Below are 18118 nucleotides of genomic sequence, written 5' to 3' on the forward strand. Positions count from 1 at the left end.
CCATATTTATAATATATAAACTTTTTCTTTGAACAAAAAACTATAATCTTAACTAGTCTTGACTATTGAGTATTGATTCCTGTTAGTTTCATTTTGTGTTTAATACAAGTAAATAATTAAAAATCTAAATTGAGAATTAATTTATTTTTACAAAAAAATATCTTGACGAGTCGACTCAATGAGTTTCATAAGCTTTTCTTTAAAGCTTATATTCTTACCCTTTTAACTAATAGGATAAAATCTAAGTCTGGCTTGTTTAATAAAATGAGTTGAATCACAAGCTTCGTCAGATAGTCCGGTCCACTTTTATCCCTTCTTATGCTAGATGTTTTCATAAAAAACCAATAAATCACGAACACGTGGGTGGAATTAAAGCGTCACTTCACTAGTTAATTTTTGTGATTTTTTAATAAATAAAATAAATATTTTAATTACTGAAATATGTATTTTGGATAGTTTTTTTACCAATTTTTATATATAACTTATCTTGTTTATAGTGTAAACGAGATAAGTATAGTCGTACTTCATTTTTTTAAAATGAAAAAAACCATGACCAAAATAGTCCTTACTCTTATAGTAGTTTATCATGATCTCTAAGATTTTTTTATTTAAATTAAATAAATATAATAATTACAAAAAAATTATTTACTAAAATAAAATTACAAAAATACTCAAAGTGTCATATCCCGACAATAAATGTGCATTCCAGTTATGCAGTACCCGATATATGTAATTGCACATTGTTTTCATATCGCAGTTGCATCTGGGTACACTACACCTGGAATACGTGGATTACGTGATTCTGGGTTGTTACTTGTAACACCTTACCACACAGAACTTTATATTTAGGATGTAAATAGGTAAGGCGCTACGACCTCTAAAAGTATATATATAAAAGTAGAGTTCCAAATGATAGTTATATAATCAAGATCTAGACTCGACCTGCGAAAAAAATGTTGGTTAGAATATATATATATATATATATATATATATATATATATATATATATATATATATATATATATATATATATATATATATATATATATATATATATATATTAACCCCAAAAATAAACCAACAGATAAATATAAATCCTGTTTCTCCAAGTCAACCTCTAAGAGAGTCAAAATCTTTATATATACAAGATGGAGAATCTATACACATATATAAACATAAACCAAATACAAACACCAAGTCCCAAAATAGTTCTTTGCTCCCAAGAGTCTCCAAAATGCTCAGTACGGTGCTTCACGTCATGCATCTGAAAATAACAATATATGTATGGAATGAGAACCGGAGGTTCTCAACATAGTAAAGGTGCCCACATAGTTAATATAAAAATCAATCATCATCATATCTCATTATTCATCAATCATATCTCATCAATCATCATCATTCCTCCCATTCTGTTCATCAATAATTCATATTCAAAACACAATTTATTCTTTTCTAAATAAAGAAAACTCAAAACATAATCTTTTTCTTAATAACTCAAAATCAAATTATAAAATTCTTAAAAATTCAAATATTTCTAAATAACCACTTCAAACGAAGTCTCTTATTTTCATAAAAATTTTGGCAACATCTCTTCTAAAACTTGGACTTTTGTCACCCCTCAAGGTTCCCAACTACCAAACCAAACACCTCTCAGTCATTCATATTATTTCTAATGTCAAATTATTTCAGAATCAAACCATTCCAATATTAAATCGTTTACAAAATCAAACTACACATTTCTCAACCAATATGTTCAATTCAATTTCACAAACCCTCCATCAACCCTCAATACATCAACAATATGATTATTTTATACTCTTCAAAGTCATAATTCAACATATACAAATTCATTCATCTTTTATACATAATCCATCAATAATTCATTCAGTTCATTCCTATCTTAAGGTTTTCTAGCCTAAGTTTTCACGTGACAGTAAACATTAATTACGAAAAATCAAAATCATACCTTGTCTGATTCCTCCATAAGCCCGAAACACCTCAATTATCCACCGTTGCTCAATCTCCAAGCTCCAACTCATTATCAATTGAATTTTCAGCTCTGAGGATTCAATTCCAAGCTTCCAATATCCACCAATTTAACTCCAATTCAACAAGATACACAATCTAATTCATACATATCACAATAATCAACATTGAGCTCACTAAATCACTAATTCACAAGGGTTAGGGTTTTCTTACCGTTACCCACGAGTCAAATAGAAAAAATCCAGTGATTATCTACCACTAGAGTACCCCTAAACCATCAAAATCACAAAATCTCTCAATACTAAAACCCAAAATCATGAATTGAAGAGGGGAGAACTGGGTGAAAAAACATGACTCTCTTACTAAATTGTTTAGTGGATTTTGTAGAAAATTTTGAGACGAACGTGTGGCTGCTGATGGCTCATCAATCGGAGCTCCGGATTGAAAGTTATGGACGATTGAATTTTTAGAGGAATAAGGGATTCGATATCGTTCTTAATCTTCTCCTCTCTTCTTTCTTGCGTAAATGGCTTTGTTGAATGGAAAGGGAGGCCAAAGCAAAGCTCATATGGGTTGGCTTTGGGCCCGGTTCAGATCCGGTTAAATCGGTTCGGTCTATTAGTTTAGTTTTAGGCCAAAATCTTTAAAATTAGTGTCAAAAATTATATTTTAATTATTTCTACTTTATTAAACTATAAAATTTAATTTTTTAATTTCTTTAAATAATAATTAATTTACTGATTAATTATTTACTAATTACCTGGGGTTTACAGTACCTGAAATACATTCGACGCTTATATAATAGGGTGCAACCGAGATGTGGGTGCTCATTTGAAGTTTTTTTTTAAGTTTAAAAAGCATAAATGGCTCAACGAGGAGGTTATATATGATCAGAGATTATTAACAGACTAGAAACAATATGGTATATGATTGGAGCATTGGATTTTGAGGTTAGTTCGTGGAATTTTTATTTTAAATATTTAATTAGTTGATAATTTATGATATTTATAATTTATTGTTCTTATATTGTTGAATTAAATAATTAGTTGATATGATAGATTACTTATACAACATGTGCTGAAATAGTATAACATAATGAGTTGATTAATTGTATATGAAATAAATGTTAAATGTAAAATTTTAAGATGTTAAATTTTTGTTAAATAGTTGAATTATTTTTATGGTTAGTTTTAAGTCAATAATATATCTTGTTAAGTATAATGAATAATGAGAATCTGAACTACTTGATATAAGTAGTTATGGTTAGATTAAGTTAAGTTGTGTTTTGAAGTAATCTATTACAAATAATCTAATAAGTTATGCAAAATACGCAATAAGTTTGACACGACTAATGAACGGTATCCATACAGGCACTTAGGCTATTCTTTCCATGTCGGGTGACGCTCGGTATCCCACTGCCTGCGTGCTACTACTATATATCCGGAAGGTAGGGTTCGGACATGTAGTCGAGCTGAGGGACTTCATCTTCAACAATGCCCTACTCTTTGTATTTGCGGAGTGGTGGAGACCAGAGACCTATACTTTTCACCTCCCGTGGGGCGAGGTCACTATCACACTCCAGGATGTAGCATACCATCTTGGTTTGTGCACAGATGGTAACCCGATAAGCGGATGTACTAAAGATTTTCAGCAGATCCACGTGCATGCTACCTGAGGACTTGTTGGGTGATAGGTCTCCACCTCAGCCAAAGGACAAATGGCAGGTTTTTGGGCTCAGGATGACTTGGCTCAAGAACAGGGTGACTCACATTCCGCCGGGTGCAGACGCAGATACCCTCTGTCAGTACGCGCGGTGTTACCTGCTTATGTTGATTGGTGTTTTTTTCTTCACGGACAAGTCAGCCAATCTCCTCCCCCTTAGATGGTTGTCCCTACTGGAGGACTTTGATGCTTGCAGGCGGCTATCTTGGGGCTCTGCATTGCTATCTCACACATATCATTCGCTAGCGCTACCCGAGTTAGTGATGTCGTGGATATACCACAGCGAAGTGAATCAGCATTGCCAATACTGGGACTGCTTCGGGTATTGAAGAAGATGACCCAGAACCACCTCCTACTCCATAACATGTTGCGGCATTAGCCTAGCATGTACATCAAACATTATACTGATGTGCTTATTGGCTTCAAGACAAAATGTCCTATTAACGAAACCTACCCCAGTCAAAGCCGATAGGAATCTATATGCGACTCTACCATCTTCTTTTGATCCAATTGCCTCTATATTGCTCAATATGGTAATTTTAAGCACATCTAGAGAATCAATGCGACAAGATCGTAGCATCACAGGTGAATTACACTCAAATATCACTTCCTTTTCACCGTTTCTAATAATCTCATTGGATAAACTAACACACACAAAAAAAAAAAATTGATTACTGGCCTTTTTTTTTTTAAATAATAAGATGAAGGTATGATGGAATTGTGATGATTTTAGTGTGGTGAATAGTTTGAGCCAACAAGATATTTATATAGACCTTTTTTTTAATATACTTATTTAAGGTACAGAGAACCCTATACACTTAAACATGTATCTCGGGTACAGTGCGCTGAATTACTCGATGTCTATATACCAGATATAATGCATTCAGTTTATGCACAACTATATCATTGTGTCATATCCTGGGTGCATCCAATTTTTTTATCTCCTAGATGCAGAGTTTTCGGTTTGTGCATTTATTGTGCTTTTACCTTTGTATTTGGGATGACATTTTATGTATTTTTGTAATTTTATTTCATTAAATATATTTTTTCGTAATTATTATATTTATTTAATTTAAATAAAAAATTCTTATCTCTATGATTTTTTTCCAAAACTTTTTTTGTCATGATTTTTTTTTTCGAAAATCTAATGGTTTCTAAAAATAAATTTGGTATGTAATTTTTTTTTAATTCTAACTGGGCCTAAGCCCAAAAAAAAAGATTAGAGAGTAGTTACATTTTACATAGCAATACTATATGGGGCATGGAGATCCCATTAACATCATTAATAATCAAATCCAACCTGAGTTTGTCTAGTGATTGTTCATTAGTCCGTTTTAAGAATACTGTCTTGTGTATACATCAATTTATTGGCCAATAACAAATCCTTAAGTAAATCTCCAATCTACGGCGAATTAGTTCCTTAAGTAAATCTCCAATCTACGGCGAATTAGTCTTTGATCTGACAGGCTGCGAGATATTATTAAAAACCAAAAAATTTACCAAAAAAAAAAGAAAACCAAAAAAAATATAAAAATAAAAATCATTAATAATCAAAGCAAAAACCTGTATGGTTGCCGTGTCCAAGAAAAAAAAGGAATGTAGTCTTTTAGGAAGATAATAACTCCACCTAATTTTTTATAATACCACTCCACATTTTTTTTTTACATTGAATATTACTATATTTGAATGAATTTGTAGAAAAAAAAGGTGTGACATCAAATTAGAAGTAACAATATCCATTTCTGTTTTATTATTATTATTATTATTATTATTATTATTTCATGTAAAATGCTACTTAAATGTATCAGAGAATATGTACCGAGCTACATTTCAAATTCATGGAATTGAACCAAAAAATTGAGGGGGAAAAAATAATGGATGGAATGAAAGGCAATGCCTAAATGGAATCAGGAAGTGCTATAATTGGACGCCAAATTCACGCATCATATTGATTACTATAACATTATCTAAAAAGAACATAGAATGTGGTTGCAATCCAACAGCTATACAGTACCATATCCATAAATGATTATTTAAGAAAACAAATCATCATCCAAAGTTGAGACATTGGAAGCTAATTGGAAAAATAGCTTCACTTCCAGCTGAAGCCGCCTCTCTTACAAGAATTTCTCTATGCTTGTCATCAATGTTGTCTTCGGCACAGCACCAATTACTGCATCTTTCTTCTCACCATTCTTGAAGATGATGACGGTTGGGATGCTACGGATTCCATACCGGGTAGCCGTGGAAGGGCTCTCATCAGTGTTGAGCTTGTAACACTTAAGCTTCCCGGCATATTCCTTGGCTAGCTCATCGATTATTGGGTGGATCATACGGCAGGGACCGCACCATGGTGCCCAGAATTCGACCAAAACAGGAGTATCGGATTCGAGCACAAGCGATTGCCAATTTGCGTCAGTAATGGGATCCACTGCAATATCCAACAAAACAAAAATATTTTAACTTCAATTACTATTTCTCTCAAACATGCATTGACGAGTGTCTCCAAAAACTTTCAGCAAAAGATTGGTCATGCATCTGCCATTCAGTTCCTCTATTTATGAGGTTGTTTGGTTGGAGGGTAAAATGGGGTGGAAATTTTGATGGAGCAAAACCAGGAGTAAAAGTAAACTAACACACACATATAGTTCATCCACAAACTTGTCAGTTGTCACCCGTTGTTTGCATACCCTAGGAGTTAAAACCTGGAATACTAACATAGCTTCTTTGCACTCTCTCCCCCTTTGAGGGTAGCATCATCCTTGATATAACAGTTCTATTTCATCAATTTTGGCATGAATTCCATACGACCAAGCAAACACTTCACAAACCTTTTATAACACTATAAAGTATGTCAATTTACTAAAGAACTTATCAAATGACTTAACTATACACCTCACTTCTCCAAAGAGACATTTTCACTATCCGTACTGCATACAACGACCTTGAGCTTGATGTTCAACAATCTAATAACCACAAATGAACAAACCCAAACAACCAGTTCCATCCAAGTAAACACTATAACGGGACACACTTAATGATTTTGATGCAAAAGATCCACTTTTAAATACAAGTTCTAGGCAATAAGGATTGCATACAACCACACATTCACCATTTAACACTCATGAAAATACATGCATAACCCTGAATTTTGCTTCCATAATATAAAAAGGAGAGTAACCAAAACCCAAAGAAATTATTTTTTCTTTTGATTAATTGGTGTAAATTTCATCAAAGTCACAGGATATGCTAATACTGTTAAAATTACCAAATTAGGCTTCTTGCTAATAGAGAACTACAAGAAGGTCATAGATAACAAAATATGAAAATTTATTCAAACTAATTCATCTGTACCTTTCTTTCCCTATAGAAACAAATATCTATTCGAGAAATGTGCCTACTCACACACAATTACACATACACAAGAAAGGGGAACAAAATTACAAAACAAATTTTCAACCACATAATGGATTCATTCTTGGACCAAAAAACAAAAACAATTCAAACTGCTTTCTAGGCTTTAGTCATTCTATTACATTTGATATTAAACTCGCGCGGTAACAATTGCAAATTAACTTGTACAACTAATTAGAACAATTTTAGCAACCAAAAAACGAAGAATAATAACTTGTCAGAAATCACAAACAAGACATCCACAAAATTCACATACAGTCATACACGAAAGTTCAAGTGTTTAATTCGATAAGCCAACACGAGATTAAGGTTACTTTTTCCCCCAAATTATTTTCAACAATTCAACAATTTTCCAATTTCCAAAGCAGAAAATAAAAATCTCAAGTATACAACTTCGAAACCGAAACCTAACCTTGGACGGCGGCGGTGTCCTGAGTCTCGCACACGACGCGTCCACCAGCACGTGAGGCGGCGATTCTCGACACGGCGCGACTCGGTGAGCCGGAAAAGCGAGTCGAGGTGGCGAGTCTAAGTCCGGCGTGGCGCGGCAGCTTGATGGATTCCCGGCGACCGGATATGGAGGACACGGTGGTCGGAGCGGAGAGGGCGGAGGAGCGAGAGAGGGTGAGGGACTGGAGTTGTACGGTAGCCATGGATGCAGAGGATCGCAGCTCCCGAGAGAGAGAGAGAGAGAGAGAGGGAAGTGAAGTGAAAAAGACTGTGTTGTGATGAATGAACGAGAAAATTGAGGGGAAAAAATTTTCTTGTCTATTTTTTTTTTAAATTCTTAATTGTTATTGTTGTTTATGTTTTTATTACAACTTTATTTATTTATTTATTAATATAAGTTTTGGATATTATGTTGTGAAATGTGTTTGTGTGGATGAGAAACAAGAAGTGAGAGATGGTGGTGGAAACGAACATCTCGTGCTTTTATCGAGTTGTTTTGATTGGGGGTCCATTGAAATTGAAATCCCTGATAGAGTGATAGTTTTTGGTTCCTTCTGGGACATTGAAATGTTTATCAAATAAATTATTAAAATGTTTTTTTTTTAAATTCAATTTTTTTGTTTTTTTTATTTTATTAATCAAATTAGTGTTTTAGATTTTTTTTTAATCCTTATAATTTGATCAAAATTTAATTACGATTTTATATTTTAAAATTTTATTTTATTTTTATATTCAAAATTAATTAGATAAAAAATAAAAGAATAAGCAAGCGTGGAATTCAAAGTTTGATCTGATTTTTTTAGTAGAATCTTTTCTTCACAATATGGTATTAGATGAAATTTTCTTAGGTGCTCTCGCTCTCAGATTTTCCTTTTTAATAAACTTTTCACAGAAAATTCAACTTTTTTAAAAAAATCTTTTCATTATTTTCTCTCATTTTTTCTACCTCTTTTTTCTAATTCTCTCTACTTTTTTTCGATTCATCTTTAGAATCGCTCTTCAATTCAGCTCCTGAGTTATCATGTCAACCACTCTAAAAGATATGTGTTCTTCGAAACCATCTCCTACTCACATGCATCGTCTACAACTTTCACCGATTCTTAATGTTTATTCGTTCTAGTCCGATGACCACCCAAGGCTAGTGCGAGTTTCACAACCACTTCAAGAAGATAATCACGCTTTTTGGTATCGTTCCATGCGTCTTGCGCTAAGTGAAAAGCGTGAATTAGGGTTCATTGATGGTTCTCTGTCCAAACCAAATCCATCTTTGAATCTCACACTTCCTTAATCTTGACAATGCGCAAATGATATTGTGTCCATCTCAAAGGGCATCGCTGTGAGCGTCATCTATACTGGCTCAATTGCTCTCCTCTAGCAAGATTTGGAAACTCACTTCTCTCAAAGCAACGCGCCGCGGATTTTCGAGCCGAAAAAATCGCTCATGACACTACAATAAGGTTCTTTAACAATTTCTCAATACTTCACCAAATTAAAGTTTCTTTGGGAAGAATTGAACACTTTTAGACCTCTGGTCACTTGCTCTTGTAGCGTGTCAAGCCAATTCAAGCATATCTCGATCAAGAGTATGTGATGCTATTTCTAATAGGTCTTAACTAGAGGTGGCAAGTGGGGAAGCCCGCCCCACCCCGACAGAAGCCTACCCCGTCCCGCCTAGTGAGGCGGTCCTAGAATCACACCCCACCCCGCCTAACTGCGGGCTGGCGGATCTCCTCTTTTTTTTTTTACTATTAACTATTAAATAATATATATAATTTCACAACCACATTAATAAATTTATAATGTCTAAAGGCATAAAAAATTATATTTTTTATATTCACAAACATTAAAGTCTTTGTAATTATAAATATCTAATAAATATAATTATAAACCAAATTTTCATCCAAAACATAATTATAAATATTCTCTCTAAAGCAAAATAAACATAATCCAAAATATAATTATAAATATTGTCTCCAAAATAACATAAACATAATCCAAAACACTCAATTTTCATCTTCATACTCTTGTAAGTAGGGTTGGGGAAGTGAACCTGAAATCACTCAACAAACATATCAAGGCATCGAATGGAATTAAAGTGAGTTAAATTTAGCTATTTTAAGACCTAAAAAGCATGTTTTCACACTTAAGCACAAATTTAGGGAGAATTACAAAACCATGCTATTTCATTGAATAAATGTGGGAAAAGGTGATAAAATCCCCCAAATTAAGCACAAGATAAACCACAAAATTGGGGTTTATCAAGAAGTTGGATTTTGGCAAAAAAATTACAAAAATACCCCCTTACAAAAAAACTAAACCCGGCGGGGAAGCCTACCCCGCCCCACCAAAGCCCACGGTTTAAGCGATGTGGGTTAGGCGGGCTTTTGTTCTTTAGCGGTCCCAATTTTCCATCCCAACCTACTTTTTTGGCGGGTTACGTGAGCCGACCCGACGGGTTTAGGCCTGTTTGCCATCCCTAGTCTTAACGATAACTTGGTAAATGTGAGAAGTCAAATTTTGCTCTCAGATCCTCCTCCTCCAATTGGCAAGGTGTTCTCCCTAGTTCTGCAAGAAGAAAAACAACCCACACTCACCAGTGCTCAACCAAATCAACACATGGCCTTTGCAGGAAAATAGTCACCAAAGTCCATGCCCACTCCTAATCTCAAGCAAAAGGAAAAAAAATATCGCCCTTTATAGGCTCATTGCGGTTTCTGAGGTCACACTGAAGATAAGTGTTATAAGCTACATGGTTACTCCTCCTGGCTATCTTCAGAACAAGAGCAGTGGCACTAAGAACCATGTGAATCATGTTGCTCAGCTCTCAATTCTTGTAAAGAAACTCAACAAAATGCTGCTTTTTCTCTCACTGCTACACAGTACAACCAGCTTATAGCATTAGTTCAAATACAGCAAGCACTGCAAGCAATTGAGCCAAAAATATGTGCAGGTGAAATCTTTTTCTCATCATATTTGAAACAAAAAGCAGATTCTACCTCTTGGATCATAGATTCAGGAGCTACTATACACATAACCAATTCTTATTTCCTACTTTTGAATCCCAAGCCCCTGCAAAACCATTATGTAGCCTTACCAAATCAAACAAGAATCCGTACTTTATCCATAGGAAACATAGTCATCAACCATTATCTGACCATTCATAATGTCATTTTTAACCCTTCTGAAGGTTGTAGAAGGCTTAAAGAAGGGGGGGTGAATCTATGTCCTTCTTTTACTTTAACGATGTAAGGTTTAACTTATAAACTTTCAATCTGAATCTATTTGAACTCAGCAGCGGAAAATTTATGAGACAATTTAGTTTTATCTCATGAATATCAGAAAACAGAACAGAGCAGAGAAGAGAGAAGCTGACACCATCATGTATCTTGGTTCAGTTGCCTTGTGCAATGTAACCTACATCCAGTCTCTACTACAACAGTGGTAGAATTTTCACTATAGTTAAAGTATTACATACACCAATTCCACAGGATTGATACAATCCTTTTCTTATCAAGTTCTAACCTAACTTGACTTGGCTATGCTAATACCTAACTCTTCACTCTTAGTGCTCACCCAACTAACAAAAGGGTACCTCACTAGTACAAGATACAAGACACAGAATCAACCTAAAGAAATCTAAAATCACTCTAGCCTTTTCACTCAAGTGTTTCTCTCTGCCTCTTTCCACTCTTAGGCTCTTTCAAGAACCCTCTTATTCAGCCTTTTACCTCAAGAAATTACAGAAAGATAAACATTGAAAAGAAAATTACAATATGTAAAACATGAAGGAGATTAATTCTTCAACAGCTTCTTTACTATGTGATGAACCAGATTTGCTTGCCTCTTATTTAGTTCCTCATTCTGGCGGAATGCTCCTTTAACTAGGAAGCACTGTCCAAGCTGGTGAACTTCTTCAGAGAACTCTTCTCAGAACATAAACCTCAAAAAACTTGTTCTCTCTCCTTGTCTTCAGAATGATGAACAAAATTTTCTTTTGTATCTCCTTGCATATTGTTGAGTTGCTCTCTCCTAGGTCAACTCCTTGAGTTGTGTGCTACCAACTTACCACATCATTTTTTTAGTTAATCCCTAAATTAGAAATTTAAGTCTGACTTTCTCTTACTTGACCGAAAGCCTCAGGGAAGCATTCAAGAATAGTATTTCAATGGCAATCCAATGTCTAAACCCTTGAGATACTATTTTGTCTCCAAGAAATAAATTTGACCATTGATTTACAGCAGTGGTGAACAGAGATCACTTTCTTCATTTATCTCAATTTGGAGTAGCAGAGAGTTTGAGAAGAAGAGAAGAAAATTGGATGCATGCAAAGGGAAATAAATCACCTTTAGCTTCAGACTTAGCTTGATATGGTTTGATTTTTGGTGATTAGACTTTTGCTTTTTGGATTGAGCTTTCTCTTTCTTTCTTCTTCGATGAATGGCTTAGGGATGAAGCTCTCTCTCTCTTCTCTGAGTTCTGACCGAATGAAAAAGGTGAACGTTGCTTTAGTGGAAGCAATTTGGAGGGATTGGCTTGAGAGATGAATTCGGGCTTGGGTTGGTTCTTTTCTGGTTCAGCCCATTTGAATTCCTTGTTTTGTTTTCTTTGGGCTTCCATTGTTTTGACAGTCCACCAGCAGATTCATTTTGTTTCATATTAGGTTGCTGCTATGTTTGCTTATTATGGCCTGCATCACTGAATCAGAAATAATCAACACTAATTGGGTAATTTTTTCAATAAAATAATGTTTGTCATCATCAATTAATTTAGTTAATTACTTAACTCAACACCTTCCTTTAGAATAAATTTAATTTCTATCAGTTCTTTACTAAAATTATCTAATTGCACTGTATTTTTCGTTGATATATTATTTGTCATACAGGACATGACCTTCAAGAGAGTGATTAGCAGAGGTGATGAAATTGATGACCTCTTTGTGTTAGAGTCACAACCCACTATTACCAATAATTCTTGTCACATGATTTTCTCTCCTAATGGAGATATATAGCATGCTAGATTAGGACATACTTTTGAGAAAGTCTTGAATAAACTCAGACACACTTAATCTTCTAAACCCATGAAGAATAATTACTCTAAATGTCTAGTTTGTCTTTTAGCTAAATTTAGGTGTTTATCCTTTCAATCAAATAATCATTTTTATAATTCTGTTTTTGATCTTATTCATTGTGATATTTGGGGACCCTATTGAGTTTTTACTTATAATAACATGAGATATTTTCTCATTATTGTTGATAATCATTCAAGATTCACTTGGACTTATTTTTAAAGCAAAAATCAGATGCTACTAATACTCTTATCAATTTTATTAACATAATTGAAAGTGTAACACCCCAATTATCCTAAACCTTACCTCTAGCCGTAAATCAAAGGTTAATCAAAGGTTACGACAGTCCTAAAGCTTATACATATTTATATATAGAAGGAAATAATATATTCTAGAAGCCTGATGAAGGATTGAGCTCAAAGACAGAATTACAAAAGCGTGAAACGTTCACACGAAGCTAACGCATAAGATACAAGGTATAGGTATAAGAGAATAAAATATATATAAATATAAGAATATAATAATCATAGAGAACTAGCCGCAGCTTGCGGAGTTTAAGCCGACTAGTTACAAATAGAAAGATACAGAGTTTTAGAATTAAAATAGCTTATACAACCTATCTCTCAAATAAGCCTCTAAGGCCATTAAGATAAATATACAAAAGGTGAGAGAATACTATGACAAAAGTAAAACAGAAATAAATAAGGAACGAACCATACTCCGCTCTGTCACTATATCCGCAATCTCATCGAAGTAGATTACGACCTGCATCTGAAAAACAACAACAAAGTATGAAATGAGAACCGGAGGTTCTCAGTATGGTAACAGTGCCCAATGCGGTAAGATGTAAGGCTCCGGGACGCCGAAGGCAATCCTAGAACTTCACATCAAACCGATATTCAAGCTTAGAACAAAATAAGTAAATATATAAAGAACTCAAACCATAAACCGGGTTATCTAAAATTAGAGAAATTCTAACTAATACTAATCACACCGCTGTATCCTACAGCCTTCGCCAACCTAACATCCGTGCGATCCCATTGCCACCGCCTACCTAACATCATCAGCACCAGACAATCACAATTAATGCAAACAAGTAAAACACAGATAATATTCATATACAACAAGTAGTTCAAGAAGCAGGTAGGCATGTTATACAATTAGGCAAACTCAAGTAAACAAAGCAAGCAAACATATAGAAGATGCACATGAGGAATGTCTGCGCTATTGGCTATGATATCACATATCGGTTAATGCCAAGCCCGACAAAAAATTTGGCCGACAACTCCCGGATTAGTCTCTCTATTGCGCATAAGGAGGAAAATTCTGAGGGATGAGTGCTCTACCACCTTCTCCTTTCAGAGGAAAATATTCCGAGGGAGCGTGCCCTACCACCTTCCTCTGGTTGCGAGAAATATGAATGAGAAGCCCAGCTTCGACTCTCACATCCGAACGTAGGCGGGAGACTGCCACAGCCCCTACGACGGAGAACAATGCATATCATAATCACATATTCAATCTCAAAGGCCGCTGCTCATAACACCCTTCCACTCATACTCGTCAAAACCATCATTACTTCATAAGTTCCATTCCGAACTCCTTAGTTCATCAGTTTCTTAAATTCGTTGTCAACAATCACCATATTCACCACTTTTCCTTCTCTCTCAACTAACTCGTCCTCACCACACCAAAAACCTAAACTTTCGTTTGCTAACTTATCAAAGTAAAACCCAAACTAAACCTCCTAGGACTATTCCCATGTTCCAATATCCAAAATTGAGCCCAAGAGTCTTAAAATGGTGTTACAGAAGCTTACAAGCTTGTTGGAAAAGTGAAACAGATGAAAACAAAGTTTAAGTTTGAGAAACAGGGTGTGTGCTTATGTACAGGGGTGTGCGTGCGCACGCCCAGGAAGATTTTTAAAGTGTGCGTACGCACAGGTACGAAAATTTACAAGTCTGTTCACTCGCACAAGCTATGCTAGCGCCCCTAACAGACTGACCTTCCCAACGTGTGCGTGCGCACAGAGCTGTGCGTACGCACAAGTTGTAAAAACTTCCTTGGTGTGTGTGTGCGCACAAGGCTGTGCGTACGCACATACCAGAAATCACAAAATTCTACAACTCTATAAAATTTCAGATTTTGACACCAAACTTTGAAGGATCATAACTTCCTCTACAAAAATCTAAATTTTACAAACCTTATATCAATTTAAAGAGTTTTCATTAAACTTTAATTTAAAGCACATTTTAACAAATTTTGAAAATCGAGGCTCAAGTTATGATCCGTCAAAGTTCACTAAAAAATCTATTTTTTACCAAAAACCTTAAAAACTTACTTTTACCAAAACTCTCATTTCGAAACCAAACTACTCACAATCCAAATACTACCAAATCAACACAAAATCTCATACCACTTATTCCTCAACCTCAACCATCAATAATCATTATTCTCCAACAATCAAAAATCATCACAAACAATCCTAATTCTCTCTATTCATCAATATCATTTCCACAACCCATCATCAATTATCAACCATACCCACAACTCTCAACAACATTACACATCAACAATAATCCACCAACCTTAACATAACATCAACCACAAGATTCAATATCCAAAAATCATCATCAACATACATCATCACACATCATAATCATCAATATCCTTTATTCCAAACCACCACAACATTTTACATTAATTTATTACCTTAAATTTTCATAATCCTCATTATTCACCAATATAACTAATCACCATAAATACTCATCAATACCCATAATTCCCAACAATCACCATCAACCACACTAATCCAATATAATCAACAACTACATCAATTCACATATAATTATTCATACACCAATATCATTCAATCCTATCTTAGGGTCAACTAGCCTAAGTGTCTAGAAACATTACATATTACATAAAAGAAACCGAAATCATATGTTGGCCGATTTCCAAACATACCAAACACCAAAATGAAGCCACCAAACTTGATCCAAAACCTCAACCGTACCTACTCCAACAAACATCCAAAACTCAATCTAACATCATATATATCACCAAAATGAAAACCTAAGATACACAAAACAAATAAGCACAAGGATTTAGTGAAATTTTATCTTACCCAACGAGATTAGGGGTAAAATCCAACAATTACTCGCTACTAGAGATCACCTAAATAAGCAAAATCACAAAATCTACTCAAAACCCATAACCAAAATCGCGCAGAAACTTAGGGTAGAAAACTGGGGAGTGAGCTTCGAGTTCTTACCAGAAAAACTTAAATAGAAAGGAAGAGCTCATCGAGAGCTTCGCGTGACCGCAAACGACTTGTCAATCGGAGCTCCGGATCAAAAGTTATGGCTTCCGGAAGGTGATGATGAATAGTACCACCACCTCCCCTCTCTCAATCCACGTGGCTCTCTTTGCGGAGGGTGAGAAATGAGTTCAAAGCTCATTTAATTAGCTTATATGTGTTGGACCTTGGACCCGGTTTGGGTCCGATCCAATTCGTTAGCGTTTTTGGTTCGTTTGGCCCACTTTGGGCCAAAACCTTTAAGATTAGTGCCCGGTTTTAAATTCTAAAATTATTTTTGTCCTTTCAAAACAATAAACCAATTTTCTAAATCTTATTTTTCTCAAAACACAGTACCGGACAGGCTTAAACCGGTTTGACCGGTTTGACTGCCGGTTCTTGGTCTTTCGTAGAAAATACATTTTTCTGACTCAGAAAAATTCATTGAAAACCAATTTTCACATTTATATTTTCAAATTAAAACTTCTAAATTTTGAATCCATCTCGGGCACTTAAAATTATTATTTTTATAAAAATAGTTTTACATAAAAAATTCCGGTTCTTACAAAAAGATAGTTTAGTGTCAAAGTGAAACAGGTTAGATCTGACAATGCGAAAGAGCTAGCTCTCACTGATTTTCTGCTTTCAAAAGGAATCTTACATCAGTTCTCATGTGTGGAGAGACCTGAGCAAAATTCAGTTATGGAATGCAAGCGTCAGCATTTTCTCAATGTCGCAACAACCCTCTTCTTTCAATCCAATGTGCCAACTGAGTTCTAGGGTGAAAGCATCTTGACAGCTATCTTCTTGGTAAACAGATTGTCCAGTCCACCACTACAATATTGCACTCCCTATAAACATCTCTTTCTTAAACAGCCTGACTATGAGACTTTAAGAATTTTTGGGTGTTGCTCATGCATCTACTTTAATGTCTCAGAAAATAAATTTACTCCAAGGACAGTGACAACTTTTGTTGGTTATCTTTCTGGATACAAGGACTAAAAATTGTATGACTTAAACAATAATTTTTTTTTCGAGATGTTACTTTCATGGAAGATGAGTTTTCTTTTTGTAAACTATCCCGTAGTCACTCCTCCCTCGTAGATAATTTTTTAAATGGAACAACCTAAATTTCATCCCCAATTATAGTCACCACCCCATCAGTCTTTATCACATATGAAGCTGCCCCTGATAATTTTTTGGAAGAATCCTCACCTCATATCTTTTTCCCTAATCCTGCACTTCCATTTAGACAATCCACCAGACTTACAAAACCACCATAGTATCTTAAAGATTGTCAGTGTCACCATTTTTTTTTGTCCAAGTCATATAATAGTTTTGTGGCAAACATTGCTACTATACCTGAATCATCTTTCTTTCACCAAGCTATCAAGTATCCGAAATGGAGGAAGGCCATGGATGAGGAATTGAAGGCCATGGAGTCCACCAACACTTGGACATTAGTGTCGCTACCGACAAGGAAGCATACTATTGGTTGTAGATGGGTGAATAAGGTGAAGTGTAAGACTGATGGATCAATAGAGAGATACAAGACTCGCTTTGTTGCGAAGGATTACATTCAACAAGCGGGAATCGACTATAAAAATACTTTTTTTTTCAATAGAAAAACTCACTACTGTTCAAGTGCTCTTGTCCTTGGCTTCCATTACTAATTAGTGTTTGTTTCAAATGAATCTAAATAGCAAAACTTATTACTGTTCAAGTGCACTTTTTTACAGTTTGAAGAAGTGTACATAGACTTGCCACTAAGGGTGGCAAATGGGCTAGTCTGCCCACGCTTTGTCCCGCCAAAAGCATGCCATTTGGTGCACTGGCCCGCCCTACCCTGTCTAGTGAGATGGTCTCGAATTCCTCCCCCACCCTATCTAACGGCGGGTTAGCGAGCTAATCCCTCCCATTTTTATTTTTTATTAATTTTTTTATTTTTTATTAATAAATTATTAAATATTAAAAAATATATAATTTCACAACCATTTCAATAAATTTATAATTTTTAAAGACATAAAAAAATTATAATTTCTAATTCACAAACATTAAAATCTTTATAATTCTAACTATGTAATAAACATAATCATCAACCAAGTTTTCTGAAACAAAATAATAAAAGTAGCATTGTAAAAAATAATACAAACATTGTCGAAAACATATAATTAAACATCTTCAAG

At 34.7% G+C, this 18118-nt stretch overlaps 1 protein-coding gene across 1 annotated transcript; it reads right to left on the minus strand.

Annotated features, from left to right (window-relative positions):
- Positions 1-5631: 5631 nt before the first annotated feature.
- Positions 5632-8074, minus strand: LOC107613749 (uncharacterized). The gene is made up of 2 exons (XM_016315873.3): positions 7535-8074; positions 5632-6139 (listed from the first exon to the last, which is right to left on the minus strand). The coding sequence occupies exons 1-2, from the start codon at positions 7773-7775 to the stop codon at positions 5826-5828; spliced, it is 555 nt and encodes a 184-aa protein (XP_016171359.1). The 5' UTR covers positions 7776-8074; the 3' UTR covers positions 5632-5825.
- Positions 8075-18118: the final 10044 nt, after the last annotated feature.

The sequence above is a fragment of the Arachis ipaensis genome, chromosome B8 (assembly GCF_059453495.1).
Source record: "Arachis ipaensis isolate K30076 ecotype BB chromosome B8, ASM5945349v1, whole genome shotgun sequence".
Lineage (NCBI taxonomy): Eukaryota > Viridiplantae > Streptophyta > Magnoliopsida > Fabales > Fabaceae > Arachis > Arachis ipaensis.

Bases quoted from the DNA above. Each gene is read 5' to 3' on its own strand.
- LOC107613749 (XM_016315873.3), bottom strand. From the start codon at position 7,775: ATGGCTACCGTACAACTCCAGTCCCTCACCCTCTCTCGCTCCTCCGCC. The intron at 6,140-7,534 runs GTTAGGTTTCGG...TGGATATTGCAG, and splicing joins GGACACCGCCGCCGTCCAAG to TGGATCCCATTACTGACGCA.